Consider the following 15,346-nt stretch of genomic DNA (forward strand, 5'->3'; position numbering starts at 1 on the left):
TGTAAAAAGGGATGAGAATGAAAAAAGGAAAAAAGAAAGATTTTCCACCTTTTCTGAGGCCAAATGGAACTTTTAGAAACATTCAATTTTTTTATTAGAACATTTCTTAGAAATTTGGGGGCATTTTTTCCAAGTGGGATTGTTGATCAGGAAAATTAGATATTGTCTTGGGATTCTAGACCTGATCAGTTCTTTTTGCTTTGTAAAAGATGTCTGCAGGCACAAGGTTGCATCTTGCATGATTTATTATCTCAAAAAAAAGGTTAATTAAATTTCTGAATTCTTTAGAAGAAGAGGTGTGGTAAATGCTCAAAGCCCAGGGCTATACCTCAAGGCTGTCATTCAGACAAAGTCCTATGCCTGTTTCACAGTTATTAGGAAAAGGTCTGATTTTGATGTCTGTTGCTGCAGAAAAATCATTAAACAGAAGCTCTACGATCCTTCAAAGAACTCTGCCCTGAGACCCATTTAAATCACAATTTTCACTGTTGAATGTGTGCCCTGAAAAGTGTTAGAAAAGAGCAAAATGTGCCTGACTATCAAAGATCCCAGAGTCACTTTGCTCTCATGTGCTAAAAAGCAGCAGCATGATTGCCCTCTATGAGATTATAAGATGACAAATCAATAAAGCAAATCACTCCCAGAGATCTCTGACTTGAGGAATGGGCTCAATAAAACAACATCAGGGAGCTGTGCAGTCTGGAGGAGACAGAAAGTGCATGTTTTATCTATGCCACATTCTGCTCTTTGGTGCCAGGCTGGGGTAGAAGTTAGGAGTGGTGCCAGCTCTGAGGCACACGGCTGGTGACTCCTCTGGAAAGTTGCAGGATACTGATGAGTTGCTTCAATGACTCTGTGAGCATCACTCTGCCAGACTGCTTGGCTTTATAACCAGGCACTGCCCTACATGACAGAGATATGCCCCAGTCACACTAAAATCCTTCATCACCCTCATCTCCTAAGTGAGGAAAATGCCAAGTTCTCAGAGAATTTAAATTTAAAAAATCCTAATAATCTACATATGAACAATTTCACTTACATGTGTTTCTATAAAAACAATGATTGTAGGTTGCAAATTCTTTTGTCTTCACAAGAAAGATGCCAAAATACAAGGGTGATTATTTAACTCTTCTTTAAAATACTTTTTTTCCTTCAAAGGATGTTTTCAAATATATTATTCTTTCTCACCAAGCCTTTGGAATGAATGCTTACATCTGGTTGCAGTATAGGAATACAATGAATTCTATTACTCCAGTAACTGACAGTAAGATTGAAATAACTTCCTAATGTACTCATCTGGGGAAATAAAACACACAGGATGGTATCTGCATTTACCTACAGTTGTGCATATTTGTTTGTACCTTCTATGTAAAATCTTTTTGAAAAAATTATGTTTTCAGTGAAAACTGACTTACTTCTATTTAATCCGTGCCTCATTCTCAATTTGGTTGGAAATATGCTTAAGTCATTGTGTCAAAGGCCTAAAACAACACTGAAACAATGTCTAAAAAATTAAAAAATGCTGTTTGAGATTCAGGAAATACAAACAAAAAATTTTCTTGCCCTGGAACGTAATGATGCCATAAAAGTTTCTTTTCACAAGTAATACTGTATTTCACGGCATCTTCACTGATTACCTTCAGAACTCTTGGGACTAATATTCTCTTACTCTTACTCATTAGTTAGATGACACTTCATTGACTCAAACACAAGTTTTAATAACAGTTCACAAGTCAATAATGGGAGTAAGTAATTTAAAACTGTGCCCTTTTGAGGGTTGTAGATACTCATTAAATAAAAGTCATTATCACTATGCTGCTATGTGGAACTAAATACTAGGAAAATTTACTCTCTGCTCTCAAAAAATTTTGCTAATAAATTAATTTTGTCTACCACATAAACCTTATGTCTATGTTTATTAAATCTACAGATAGTCTATTTTTTTTTTGGTTTTTTTTTTTTTTTTGGAGCATGATTTGAAGTTTAGCAAACTCTTAAGTGAAGCATTCAAGCAAATCCTTGAAAAGTTATTTTTTTTCCTCTAGTTTCATGCAGGTCAGATAATCTGCTTTGAGCCTACCTGAACCCAACACAATCTCTAACTTCTATATTAATGTGAGGGGTCGATTGTTTTTCATGCAGTCAGTGAGAAGGATCAATGTAGAAATACACATTCTATTCTATGCTTGAGGTAGAATAAGAAGTTTCCTTAAGCTTTCCTCTTGAGTGACTTCCCATAGAAGTAGGGTAAATTATATTGATTTGTGAAAATGTCACTTTGAGTTACTTGATCCTAGAAATTCAAATGTCCAGAACATACCAGCTGGCATCTGCAGATCCTCTGCTGTAGGTTTTCATGTCCACAGCCTGGGATAGCAAAATTTAGCTCCACTAAAACTAACCAGGGAATTATAAAATCCACTGTGAGTCATCTATACCTGAGCTGTGGCACCTGCTAAGCCATACATTTCTCCATGACCTCTCTACATGAGGCTGGTTAAAAGCAGTAACAATCCCAAGGGAACAGCTGTGATGGGTTCCAGCTGTGGCTGAGAGGTGGCAGGGTGTGTGCAGCAGCCTGGGCAGCTGCAGGAGCTGGTGCTGGCTCCATCCTGCTCTCCTGGCCAGGTCAGGCTGCTGCTGCCACAGTATAAACAGGACTCTGCTTCACCTGCCATGTGCTGGTCAGGACTTCTTGTTTTCCTGAACATCCTTATGTCTTTGCTCATTTGTAACTAGATGGAATTAATTAAATGGCTAGGTAAGATCCGCTGTGTGATAATTGATACAAGATTTGTGTTAATCATAAAAGTATTGGGGTTTGTATAAACCAGAATACTTAAGTCTGAAATGAAGCACGACACTAAAGAAAGAAAAATATATGATTAAATAATTCTGTTTTAATTCCCCTGTTATGAATATTATGTTTTCTAAGTAAGTTTTATCTAATACCAGTTTGAAAAACAAGGCTTTCCCACAGCCTGAAAGATTTTGCAAAATCAGATTTCCTGCTTTTGTGTAATCAATTACAGCCTATCTACTAAGACCAGAGTTCCTGACTTCTGCCATTCCTTATCTACCAAGAGCAGATGGTTATCTATGAGACTTGACAAATTGTCTGGAGGCTTCACACTGTGCAGAGATCCCACAGATGTTTTGTGACCACCACCACTTACCTGGCAAAATTATGTCAACAAAAAAATAATATTGATTACTATGAGAAAACCAGACTATGAAAGAAGCTGCAAAACCAAAGTTCAGTGGAGCATGGAGTGGGAGGTGACCCCTCTGCCTCCCCAGCGCTGCTTGCTCTGGCTATATAAAATAAAGCAATCTAAATTTTGCTGAATATCAAGACTTTTGTTTCTCATGTATAACAACTGGAACTTCCTAATGAGATCCTGTGTGCATTGGCCTTGTCACAGTCAGCAGAGGGAGTTACTAATGACAGGTTTCACCTTCATTATTCATCAGCATATTTGTTTTTGGAGGCTTGTTTCAAATCCTTAAAAGAATCTCCCCCTAACTACACTACATCCTAAATTATATTTTTTAATTAAAATGCCTATATGCAAAAGCAATAAAAAATATTTCAACAAATGGTTTTGTCCTTTGTTGCTGATTTCCTTCTGTGATACCTAGGACTTGCTTCATTTTTTAATGGCAGAGACAACTTCAGCAGCAGTAGAAAGCTTATTTTAAATCAGAAGAATAATGAAATGTATTATCCCTTTCACCCAATAATTCTTGCTTGCCTCTCTATGAGCATGTTTAAAAACACAGTTTCTTCTGACTCATAAAATAAACTGAATGCTGATGAGGTGCCTCACCATCAATACTAAAACAGGCACAGTGAACATGCTGCACTTGATTTTTGAAATATCTCCTACAATGGGTAATATTTTCTTAAAACTGCCACAGTCAAGACTATAATGAGTCAAAATCTCACTGGAAAAAGTTTTGATTAGTTATATCCAGATCTCTTTGGGGAATGTTCTGTTTTCTTTTATACTGCAATCAAAAACTTTGTAATTTGAATTTAGATGAGTGGTGAGTTGGATATTTCAGTCTTCATAAACAGCTGCACTGTCAATATCTTTTGTTTACATAAATATTGAGGGGGTCAGTTTGAAGAATACTATATGTTTGCAGCAAGTTCAACAGCCCATCACTTTGACTGGATTATTATTATTCTGTACACAGACAGTTCTCTTCAAAGAATATGCAGTACAGTTTCAAGAGACAAAAATCAAAACAGAAGTAACTTCAGAGAAATTCCATGAGGAAAATGTATTGATTTTCTCCAGCTGCCTACCTTAACAAAAGAAGCTCATGCTTGACTATGGTACCTTTTATGATCTTTATTTCTGGTTGTTATTTATCTCATAATCTGAGATAGCACTTTAGTGGTATGACAGATAATATTCTCAGATTTCCTGAGTGTGGACAAGCAATGCATATATTAAGAAAAGACACTGATGCGCACCACAAACTATAATTTTTCTAAAAATGGCTTTTTACCTTTGATTACCATTTTTCGTCTACTGTGATAATCCTGGAAGTAGAAAAATTTCTTTCCTCATTCTGGCTCTATATAAAATATTTCCTCATCTTACTGTTCATTGCTGTTCCATTGTATATACAGTCTTCACTCTCAGTTAAACTTTCAATGGATGGAATGACTTCAGCCAGAAACAGTTTGCTAAGTTTTTAAGCTAGAGATGGTAATTATCTTCCTCATCTTTTATTTTCTTTTTATTGTCAACTAATCACTACCTAGAGATCTGATTTCACCAACATTAACTTTAAATCAAGGGATACTCAACCTGTGTGGAAATATCTAGGTATTGAAGCTTGAACCAGTAGGAGAAGCTTCAGTATAAATTCCCATGACTTATGTGTTAATTAGATATTATTCTTACAGACCCTGTTATATAGAAACTCCAATTAAAATATGGACTTGTGGGTCCTTATAAGCAGCATAACAGGTGAAATTAAGTTGATCTGCCAAAAATCCCAGGTACAATGATGAGAATATTTTTGCAGGTAGAATTCTTGCTCTCATTAAAAGAAAAAAAAAAAATAAAAGAACAAGTAATGACTCAAACATCTTCTATTGACTGTGCCTTTAAAAATATTCTTAAAGTCCCTGGTGAGGGGAGTTTAAAATAACATTAAAATAGTCTTGAAATAAAATAAGGTGAATTTAAGAAGAGGGCAATGTCTCAGGAAAATGAGTATAAAAAAGGAGAAAACATATTCTCAAAATCTAGAAAAAAATTATTGTCATACAGAAAATTCCATAGTCATATGGAAATTCAAAAGTGATATACTTGAATCTTAGTGCAGCAGAAAATAATCTCTACAGGCTATTATGATAGAGATAACTATCTAGAAAACCTCTGCTCAGATTATTATAGAAAAAAAAAATTAACCCCTTTGTTTAATTTTTAACTAATTTTCCAGCATTCTGAGGGTGGAAAAAATAATTACTGGGCACAAGCAAAAGTGACACAAACCACTCACACATGCCTGATCCTACTAGCCATTATTTTCCACCAAAGTTAGTTTACAAGTTAGCTTATAACTAAAATTAAACAACCCTAAAATGCTTATGATTACAATATTTGGTTACTACAAGTTACAAAATGCAGTAATGAAATGAGAACATAATCTGACCTTTGATTTTAGATAAACATTTATTTTTGCATTCATTTTATGCAATGGAATCTATTGTATGGAATGGGATCTATTTTTGTTTTCCTTTTTTTAATACATTAAGGGAAAGTTATTTTTAAAAGAAAAATACTATTTTTCTTAAATCTACTTGCCTCCTTTACAAATTTGAGCCTTTCTGGGAAAAAGAGCTGTATAAAAACATCTCAATAACTATACAGTTACTTGATGAGTGGTCTGTTGTTATTTGTAGTTGTTTGGACTACTTAATGAAAAAATCTCCTGATGCCTGTCAAAGGGTTCATTGTTTTTATATTCCAGGCAGATATATCCTAGGTTGTAGCTCTAGAAACTAAATCCATTGAATTTTTCTTTTTAGACCTTTAAATAATTTTTATATTATCCAGAATATTGGAGAAACCATTTTTAGTGATTTGTTTTCAAGGAAAAAGTATAATTTATCATTTAAAGTTAAGTCAGCCAACATATGCATTGGAAATAAAACAGAAACTTGAATGCAGTTTACCAAGATGTTATTAGAGATATTGTAGGAAGCAAAGTTAACAGACATATGGCAAATAAATTACACCATGATTTATACTTGAATAACCAGAAGAGATGGACAATTTCTACATAAGAATTAATTTCTAGTCTGAACCATATTATGATTTAAAAAATGTTTTTACAATCCTTTTTAATTAACAGTAAAGGAACAGCCAATTTTCTAACAAACGTCTCAGTTTTCACTTGCAAATTAATAGCTAGATAGTCTTTTAAAATAATTTTTGGTCATCTCACATTTATTGAAGAAAAAATATTTCTAAGTAAAATTGATCGTGTACTCTGTATCCATTTATATAAAAATATAAATTATTTAATACAGTCATATTTTTGCATTCTACTTTGTACCTGCTGGTAATTCTTTGTGTGTGTGTGTGTTATCCCATCAGCACAATAGGGTTGCATACTGATAAATACCAATAGGGATGTTAGCAAAATATGGCAGTAGCTTCACATGGAGAAAATCAAAGAGAAAAGTACTATATGTGAAGAGGTGAAAATAAAAAGAGGATTTTAAAAGATTTTCTTTGTTTTTTCAGAGAGGCTTCTCTTGGAAGAAAAATGCTAAAAGCATTTGTAAGAGACAGGAGTAATAAGAACCAGCATGGAAGCAGGAGGTGCGTGGGAGCTCTTCCAGTCTGCCAGCTCAACAACAGAATGTCACAGTGCTGAAGCACAGACACCCTTATGGGTATAATACATTCAAAAGAAAAAGGATTTTTTGTTACCTTAATCAGAACTTGAATGTGTCCCATGGCTTTTGATGACTTGAAGTACCAGAAGCTCATCACACAAGTCCCACTTGATTCTTTCCATATGGAACTCTTCACATGGGCTTTTTCATTTATTAGGCCTATTGCAGTGGCCTCAAGATACAGGAAATGTCCTGAAATTAAATTATGTATTACTGAAAAAATGTTTTACATTTTCAAAGCAGATTCCTAAATTCAGCAAAGTAAATGCAGAGACATATGAGGAGCACTTTTCTCACAGGTCTCATAGTAGTCAGCCTCAGCTCAGGACAAAACATGACCAGTCCCTATTCCTTGTGCACTTCTTACATCAGGAAAAACTGGTGGTAGCAGCTTAAGATTTGGATGGACTTGTGTAGAAGAGTGGGAACTCTTCCATCATGTTTTCCAGCTAATTTGGTTACATGTCCCTGCTGAACTGCAGTAGTTGCAACTCTGACAATACATCACACAACAGCCACATCATGATAAATTTCAGGATTAAGTCTCCTGAAAGGTAATCTTCACACTATAGTCACACTATATAAAAACTTGTGAAACAGGAAAAAAACATTTACGCATTTATAAATCACTAGGAATCCCTAATGGTTCATATTACCTTTGGTCATTTTTATTCTGTATGAATATTAATAAGCATATAAATTATTTAGTCAGAGGAAATTGCAAAATTTGATGCCTAGAGTTAACATTTTTCAACACTGATATGGTCCTTGAGACTTCCATCTTTATTTTTAATTAGAGGTATAAAAAATTCTCCCAAATTCTTACAAATTCTCTCTTTCAAATTCATCTTTTTCCTTTGTACAAATAATAAATGCGTATTTCACATAAACATAAATGTATTATAAATAACATTAAAATTATAATTGTACATCTACTAATGTTTGTATATTAATTTTGCAAAAAGATTTTACTTCACTAGGCAATGCATAAACTAATGGGCTCATTCCAACTTTAACACATCTCTGGCTCAGATATGACCATGGTATTTAGGGATAAGAAATTTGCTTTTTCCCTGAGCTCAAGCATATATTTAACAAGTGTAGTGGTGTATTTCTGATTATACTTTAAAGATGTGTATTACTAGACAATGCAAATTAAGTTTTTTCCTACATATTTTGAAGTTTATTGGGTTTTGTCATTCAGCCATTTGTAAATATTCAACAATTACTAACACTCCTTTGTGCAACTCTGTTGTGAATATATCAACTTAAGATCAGTTCTGAGCTCAGCTTTGGTAACATGTTTATCTGAACTATAGGATCTTCAAAAGCAAAGTATGAAGGCACAGAGCTGGTAGCAAGAACAAGAGAAGATAACAGCGTGCTTTGGCCAAAATAAACCAGGAGATGCTCTAACAAAGGAGCTTTGTTTATTTAAATGTATTTATTTAACATTGTCTAAAATTAAAGTATAAATAGTCACTATGGGAAACTGTGAGCTTCCTGAAAATGTCCTCAAGCTCTGGAGGTGTGGGACCCAGTGGATCTCAGAGCTGAGCTAACTCACCCTTGCAAATTGCATCCAGACCAAATGTCTCTCTCCAGACAAGTATCAAATTATCTTGCCTGACTCATATGAAAAACAACTGAGATTCAATTTTCCTAAATTAAAGTTATTGTACAATGATAATTAATATTTTTCTATTGTAACACATCCAATTCATTAAAAATGACAGCCTGATCAGAGATTTTAGAGCTCCCCTGCTGCCCGCGAGGGTCTGAGGCATTTCATGAAGACAATTACAGCTCATTTGTGAACTGACAACGTACCAGTTCTATTTCCAAGCGTGTGGTCCTTGGGAGGTCTCAGACTTTGAGGCGAGCTGACCCCTAGCACCCAGTTGAAATTGTCAGCCAGGGAATTTTGCCAGCCACATCTGCCACTCTCAAAGGTGCAGGAAGTTCCGCATTCACTCTCGTCTGTATTATCCCCACAGTTGTCTTCAAAATCACAGCTTTGTTCTGGTCTGTAACACTTGCCATTCTGGCACTGCCTATGGCCATGTGAGCAGGAGCCTGAAAAGAGAAGAATGAGGGTGTCCTGGTGAATCACAGCGCCGTGCATCCCAGCAAGGTTACTGGAAGGTTACGTTTCAGGGAGCTTAATATTTAGGAGGAGGAGGGTGGTCCAGAGCAGTTTTATTAAAAGCCTTTGGTTCCCCTGAAGTACCAATCCATTATCAGTTTATTTCTTTTGTATTTTGTCAAGTGATTGCCTAAATAAATTACTGTTTCCCTTGTAAAGCCTCAGAGGGCAAGCTCCAGCCAGGCATTCCATCACTAACAAAGCTTTCTAGTCTGACTTAATTGCTGGCATTCTCCTTTCATGTGGTGTTGGATTAAATCATTTTATTTTAGCTGCAAAGTTGAGCCTACTTTAGGAGCCTTAATTTGGAAGAAAAAACTTTTCTGTTTTAGCTACAGAGTTTTGCATTTAATGTTTTTTTTTTTTTTTTTAAGAGTTCAGTAGGTTGACAGTGTCCTTTTTGTACAGTTTTCCTGCCCTTATTGAGGGATAATTCTGCTATTGTACAGCCTAAAGATTGTAGGACTCGGATCACAGGATCTATTTCCAAGTTTCATGTTTTCATTTCAGATCAGTTTCTGCAGGACTCTGAATAAAACCCAGCAACTTCAGTACATTCTGTAAGCAAGAAGTGAAACACAGCATTCTGAAATCGACCCTTTCCATTTACTTTGTGCATTCTGCTGTGCCAGAAATAAATGAACAACCATAATTTTACTTAAAAACAGGAGTATGAATATATGAGCTCAACAGATAAAATTAAAATATGTACTTGTCTAAAAGTTGCACAAGTACAGGGAGAATCTGAATTAATTGGTATTGAAAATCACATGGTTCTACAAACTTGTTTCCATTACCACTGTATTAATTTAAAGGAGCTAAATGACATTCACATAAGGCTAGGATTTATTAAGAGGTTTGAAAAACTGATTTATTAGTAAAAAGAGGATAAGAGACTGGGTATTCAGTTGTCATGTTGGCAACCTCCATCCCACAGCATTTGTTTCAGCCACACACAAAATTACAAATACTCCAAAGTGAAAAAACATTGTCAGAATCCTTTGCTGTAGTTTTTGTGTAAAGTGGAAATAAGTCACTTTATTTCTAGATATCAGCTAAAGAAAACAAGTGTTAACCTCTCCATTGTAAGTTGAAATCCTCCTTACACAATTCTTATTAAAATAAATTTAAAATACATATTGGAATATGATAGAAATATCTAGACAATTCCCAGGGAAATTATTAATTATGAATTCCTGACTTCTTAGCAAAATAAAAATATATATCAGGTTTGCTCCAAAAGACTGTGTATGATTTGGCTTTTTACAATTGCTCAGAAAAAGCAGGAAAAATTCCTGATCAAAAAGAAGCAAGGGAGAATAAAAATCAGATACTGACTTTGGAAGTCAAGAACATCAGGCAAAGATCTCCAAATCTGGAGACAAGAAAAATGGGTAATCTCTGACCAGAAGAAAAAAACTTGTTTGAAGTTCACAGTTACAAGTTTATAAAAGCATCAGTGAAATTTTTACTAGTACACAATCTCTGAAAATGGTCCTGGTGAAAAGGATGATGCAATGGAATGGATGAATCAGTGTCCATCAGAAACTCCTATCAATCTTCTTCAGAATTTCAGTCATCTGTCTTGTATCTCAAAGGGTGACATAGATTTATTATAAAATTTCTGCTTAATTTAAGTGACATATATATTTAGGAGTAGTTATTATTATCCCAACTTTCTTTTAAGTGATTACAGTAAAAATTTAGCAAAACATTTATTTTGTAAGCAAATGAGGAATTTAAATTTCAGGATGAAGTTCGTGCCTTGATATATTTTCCCTTGCAGTTCAATGATCAATAATTGTAGCAACTATTGAATTTTGAGATTCCTTTGTAGCATTGTTTCCAATTTCAGGTTAGGAAAAAAAAAAAAAAAAAGAAAAAAAAAAAAAAAAAGAAAGAAAAAAAAAAAAAAAAAGATCAGAGCTGAAAAGTGAAAGTCTTTGTTTCCTGAAGAAAAACAAAAAAAATCTGTCTTGAATCCTGGCATGAATGAATCTTTCCAAGCATGTGTAATGAATGATATTGCACTGCCTGAGTCTGTAACGTGACTTGCTTCTGGATGTACTTCCATAGTATTGCTTCTCTTTAAATGACATTTCTAAGGCTTTAAAAGGCTGTATGAAAGAAACTTCACCAAACAAACAAGCAACCTCCCCTCCCCCCAAAAACCAACCCTGAACCTACATGAAAAGGAATTTTTTTTAGAGATCCCTTTCTTTCTTCCCTACTATTTCTCAATATGAATTGTTCAAACACTGTTATATAGACTCGTGGGTATGAGAGATTTAATTGAGAGGAACTTCTCCTTAATGAGGTTCAGTAAATTTTTCCTCCAACCAATGTTTCTTGAAGATTATTAGTGGGTAGACTTTTTTCCTATGTGGTACCTGCATAAATTCACTGGGCTGCAGTTGACCCTTAGGGGCTCTTAGAGCCCTTTTCAGATAAATATATTTTATCTTATCTTTATAGGTATCCTTCAGATAAATAATCTTCCAATTGAGAAGGATTTATACAACAGAGGAAAACAGCTGCACCAGTTAAATAATGCCCTTGTTTATTTACCCTGAGCAAAATCAACAGGTAAAAAACATTTATATTTTAAAACATAAAAATAAGGAGATTAATGTTTCTCCTAAAAACATGTTTTTAGGAGAAAGATTATTCTCCTTACTTTATAAGGGTGTTGTTTTAAAATAGATTTTGGAAAAATGAAAAAAGTACCTGCAAGCATCAAGAGAGAAAACTATTTTTTCTTGAGGATAAACTGGCTAATTGTTAAAAACAGGCAAAGAAGGTCTCAAGTACTCAGCATTTTCATCATCTTTTCCTCATGTTTCCCCCTGCATCCAATAAAGAATGGAGGTTTTCCTTGCCACTTCTTTTGCTATTAATGTATTTATAAAAATATTTTTATTATCTTTTCCAGAAGTAGCCAGATTATGCTCTGATGGGGATTATTTTAACATTGTTAAACTTAATAAATTGTTAACCTTCTTAAACTTATTGTATGTAATAGTATCAGCATCAATGTTTTCCAAACCAAATCTAATCCAAACTAAATCAAATGAACGAGATAATTTACAATTATCAGAATAACCCATCAATAGGTGTGAAAATCTAGAGCTGCTTCAAAATATTTTCAAAAGATTTTATTTACATTCACATACCTAGAAGCAAACCTTCTCCTAAATCAAAGCTGGAGCTCCTGTAGAACCACAGTCTGGTACAGAGGCCAGAGTAATTAATCAGCAGACTAAGAGTTTGACACCCCAGGGATAGGGGCTCTCTGGATAATTTAGATCTCTGACTTTTTCCCTCTAAAAATTACTCCATTATCCTTCTTGCTCTGAGTTGACATTACTGTATGACTGAAATCTATGTGTCCTTACAAAAATAATTTGTTAACAAGAACATCTTTGCTCTAGTATCTCACCAGTATCACCCAAGGACACAGAGGAAAGCTTTCGTCACTTTTGATGCAGAGTAATACTGACTTGTCAGTGCAGGAATGTGAAAAATGCATCTCATTTCAAAAGCAAATATTTAGAAATTAAAAGAATTTTTAAAGACTTTCAGATGTTGGGAGAAAAAAAATTTTAAAAAGCATTATACTATATCAGCTTTTTTTTTTAAGAAAAAGGGGGTTTTTTCCCAATAGAGTGCAAATATTTTGTTTTGTAAGCTTTGCAAGTGCTTTGACATATTGATTTGCATTCTGAACAACTGAAAGTTTGAAAAACAACAGCTTGACTTCATTTGCAAAAGGGACTTTTAGAAGAAACTGTTAACTGTGTAAGTTACTGCCAAAACAAAGAGAAGACAAAAGCTCCTCCAACAAAAAAACCTCCTCAATTAATTTCTTATCTTGACCATTCCCACACACAAACACAAGAGAATTCTTTTCCAGTAATCAGATCCAGTAATATTCAATCTCAGAACCAAAAAGAACCAAAAACATAAACAGCAAGGTGGACTATTGATGTTCAATTTTACTTTTTCCGTGACAGACCACTGAAGAATCTTCTTTGTTTTGTTTGTTGGTACTTTGTTGTTAGATAAGTATTGATTTTTATCAATCACTCAATACACTTTAAGACAAACCCAATCTGTGACACATTAAATGGGTCCTAACATGGTGCTTTACTTTATTTAAGGTTACCAGAAATTCTGACCTGAAGGCAAGAAGAGCTACTCAGTACCTCTTCATACTGAGTTTACTGCTATACTATAAGCAGGGCAATGCTAAAAACAATATTATAAAGAGCAAAATATTTATCTTCAATTGCTTAGTTGCATGTGAATGTGCATTCACTCAAAAGAAATTAAAAAACCAGGTTTTGATTAGAGAAGGAGGCACAAGGTGTTTTTAACTCCTTCACTCTTACAATGCTGGCATACTGATATCTTCAGTACTAGAAATAATGCATACTTTCTGTGTTGCTTGAGTAATTCTACACCTATTTATTCTATAAAACATGCTAGTAGGGCAACATAAAAGGAAAATTTTAGTTACTCTCTTTAGGTGGTAAATCCCTATACTGAATAAGAAAAGATCTAGGCCTGGATTCATTGAAAGATACTCCTTCCATTGCAATAGCATTGACTGGTTTGTTCCCTGACAGAAAACTGAAACAAGATATACACTACATATTAATACTGCTATTCCAGTGCTTATCAGGTAATCTATGTCTCCAACATAAACAAAAGGTCAAGCAAGGAAAACTGTTGTAACAGGACACACATATAATGGGAACAGTGATACATCAGTTCTGTTATGCAATCTTCCTTTTCCAAAGCCATGTTGAAATTTATAACCTGTCTTCTTGAGGGTAGACAAAGAAAAAGAAATTTATATCTAGTTTTAAAGTAAAGCTTTTTCAGAAAAAATAATATTCATCTTATACATCTACTACAGTGAGAGGACTAAATACTAACTAAAGCAAAAGGCTTAACTCCCACACCAGAGTTTACTCTTAGCAAAAAACCAAAATAAAATTATATTGAACAAAATTTTGGGTTGCCATGTTCTGGCTCAAATAAATGAAATCTAAATACTTACTGTCTGAATTCCTTGGTAAAGACACAGAAAAGGAAACATTCCTTAGGTATCAGATCCACAATCATAAAAATATGTCAAAAAGTAGTTGCATGTCCTTTAGAAATACAACTTGAAGCTCATATTATAAAATTTTATATAACTGTAGACTGACATCTTGCTAAAGCAGATCACTGTAACAGTGCTTTTATGAGAGTCTGGATTGATGAATAACTGGTGACATCTCTACCTTGGAGCACAAAATGGTTTAATTGTGACCTCTGGTTTAATGATCCAACTGCTGACTGTTTGGAGAGTGGGAGAAGGTGTGGGATCTGCATCTCCTGGTGCCAAGAGCTGGTTCTGGTCAGTGGTTTCACTGGCTGCATTTCTGATGGGGAAAAAAGTCTGGAGACTGAATCTAAAGTATGGCTTGAAGAAAAGCAGACACCCATAAATCAGAATAGTTTGAGCATGAGAAATGGGTTGCACAAACTCTGAATAGCTGAGGTATGTCAGAAGGGAATTTCTACAAGGAGATCGATGAAAAGTTGGTTAAACAGTGAAATAAAAGAATTTTGTGGTGTTATAACTGAATCTGAAGGGGGAGAGATCTTCCCTGGCTGCACTGAAATATGTTTGTTTTATATTCTCCACCATAGCCCAAGCTGCTGCCCAAAGCATGGAGTGGAAGGTGCAGCTGCAGTGCAGTGATAAATCACCCTTGTACAACTTGCCAGTGCTGCTGGACTGTGCTCAGTAAATGTGACAGGTGGAAAGAACTTCCCTCAAATTCTACCCAAAGCCTGACCAAGCAGCTCTAATTCAGAGTCACAGCCCTGACTCTGGGAGCAGAGGGCAGACACTGTCCTGGCCAGATTTAACCTTGGTGAGAGGACAGTGGACATGGAATCCCAGAACCTGAGAAACACTGGTTCTAGAACTGAAAGTATGAGCACAAGTATGTTGAGAAACCTTTCTCTGGCAAATAAAGGCATGTAAAACATGTAGTATAATCAGTAAAAAGCCTTTCTATTATATGTCCACAAGATCTCAGAGGTTTTCCAGAAAATGGCATTTTCTTCACTATGTTAGACACTACGAGGTGGTCCAATCAAATCTTTAATTTGACATATGACTGTTAAATATTCAAAGGGAAGATAACAAAAAATACATCTATTATCAGCTGGGAATATCTATTATTTATGAATGTCAACCTCTTCCCTTA

The 15,346-nt window shown here is 34.7% G+C and overlaps 1 protein-coding gene across 1 annotated transcript in view; it reads right to left on the minus strand.

Annotated features, from left to right (window-relative positions):
• Nucleotides 1–15,346, minus strand: part of MALRD1 (MAM and LDL receptor class A domain containing 1) — a gene marked incomplete at its 3' end in the record, with an annotated part of 232,335 nt that overhangs the window by 106,624 nt on the left and 110,365 nt on the right. Inside the window, exons 26-27 of the mRNA XM_079302558.1 lie at nt 8,762–9,007; nt 6,966–7,123 (exon numbers count right to left, since the gene is read on the minus strand). Coding sequence (XP_079158684.1) covers nt 6,966–7,123; nt 8,762–9,007 — 404 coding nt within the window. The remainder of the gene's footprint in view (nt 1–6,965; nt 7,124–8,761; nt 9,008–15,346) is intronic.

This window comes from Erithacus rubecula, assembly GCF_903797595.1.
Source record: "Erithacus rubecula genome assembly, chromosome: 3".
NCBI classification, from domain to species: Eukaryota; Metazoa; Chordata; class Aves; order Passeriformes; family Muscicapidae; genus Erithacus; species Erithacus rubecula.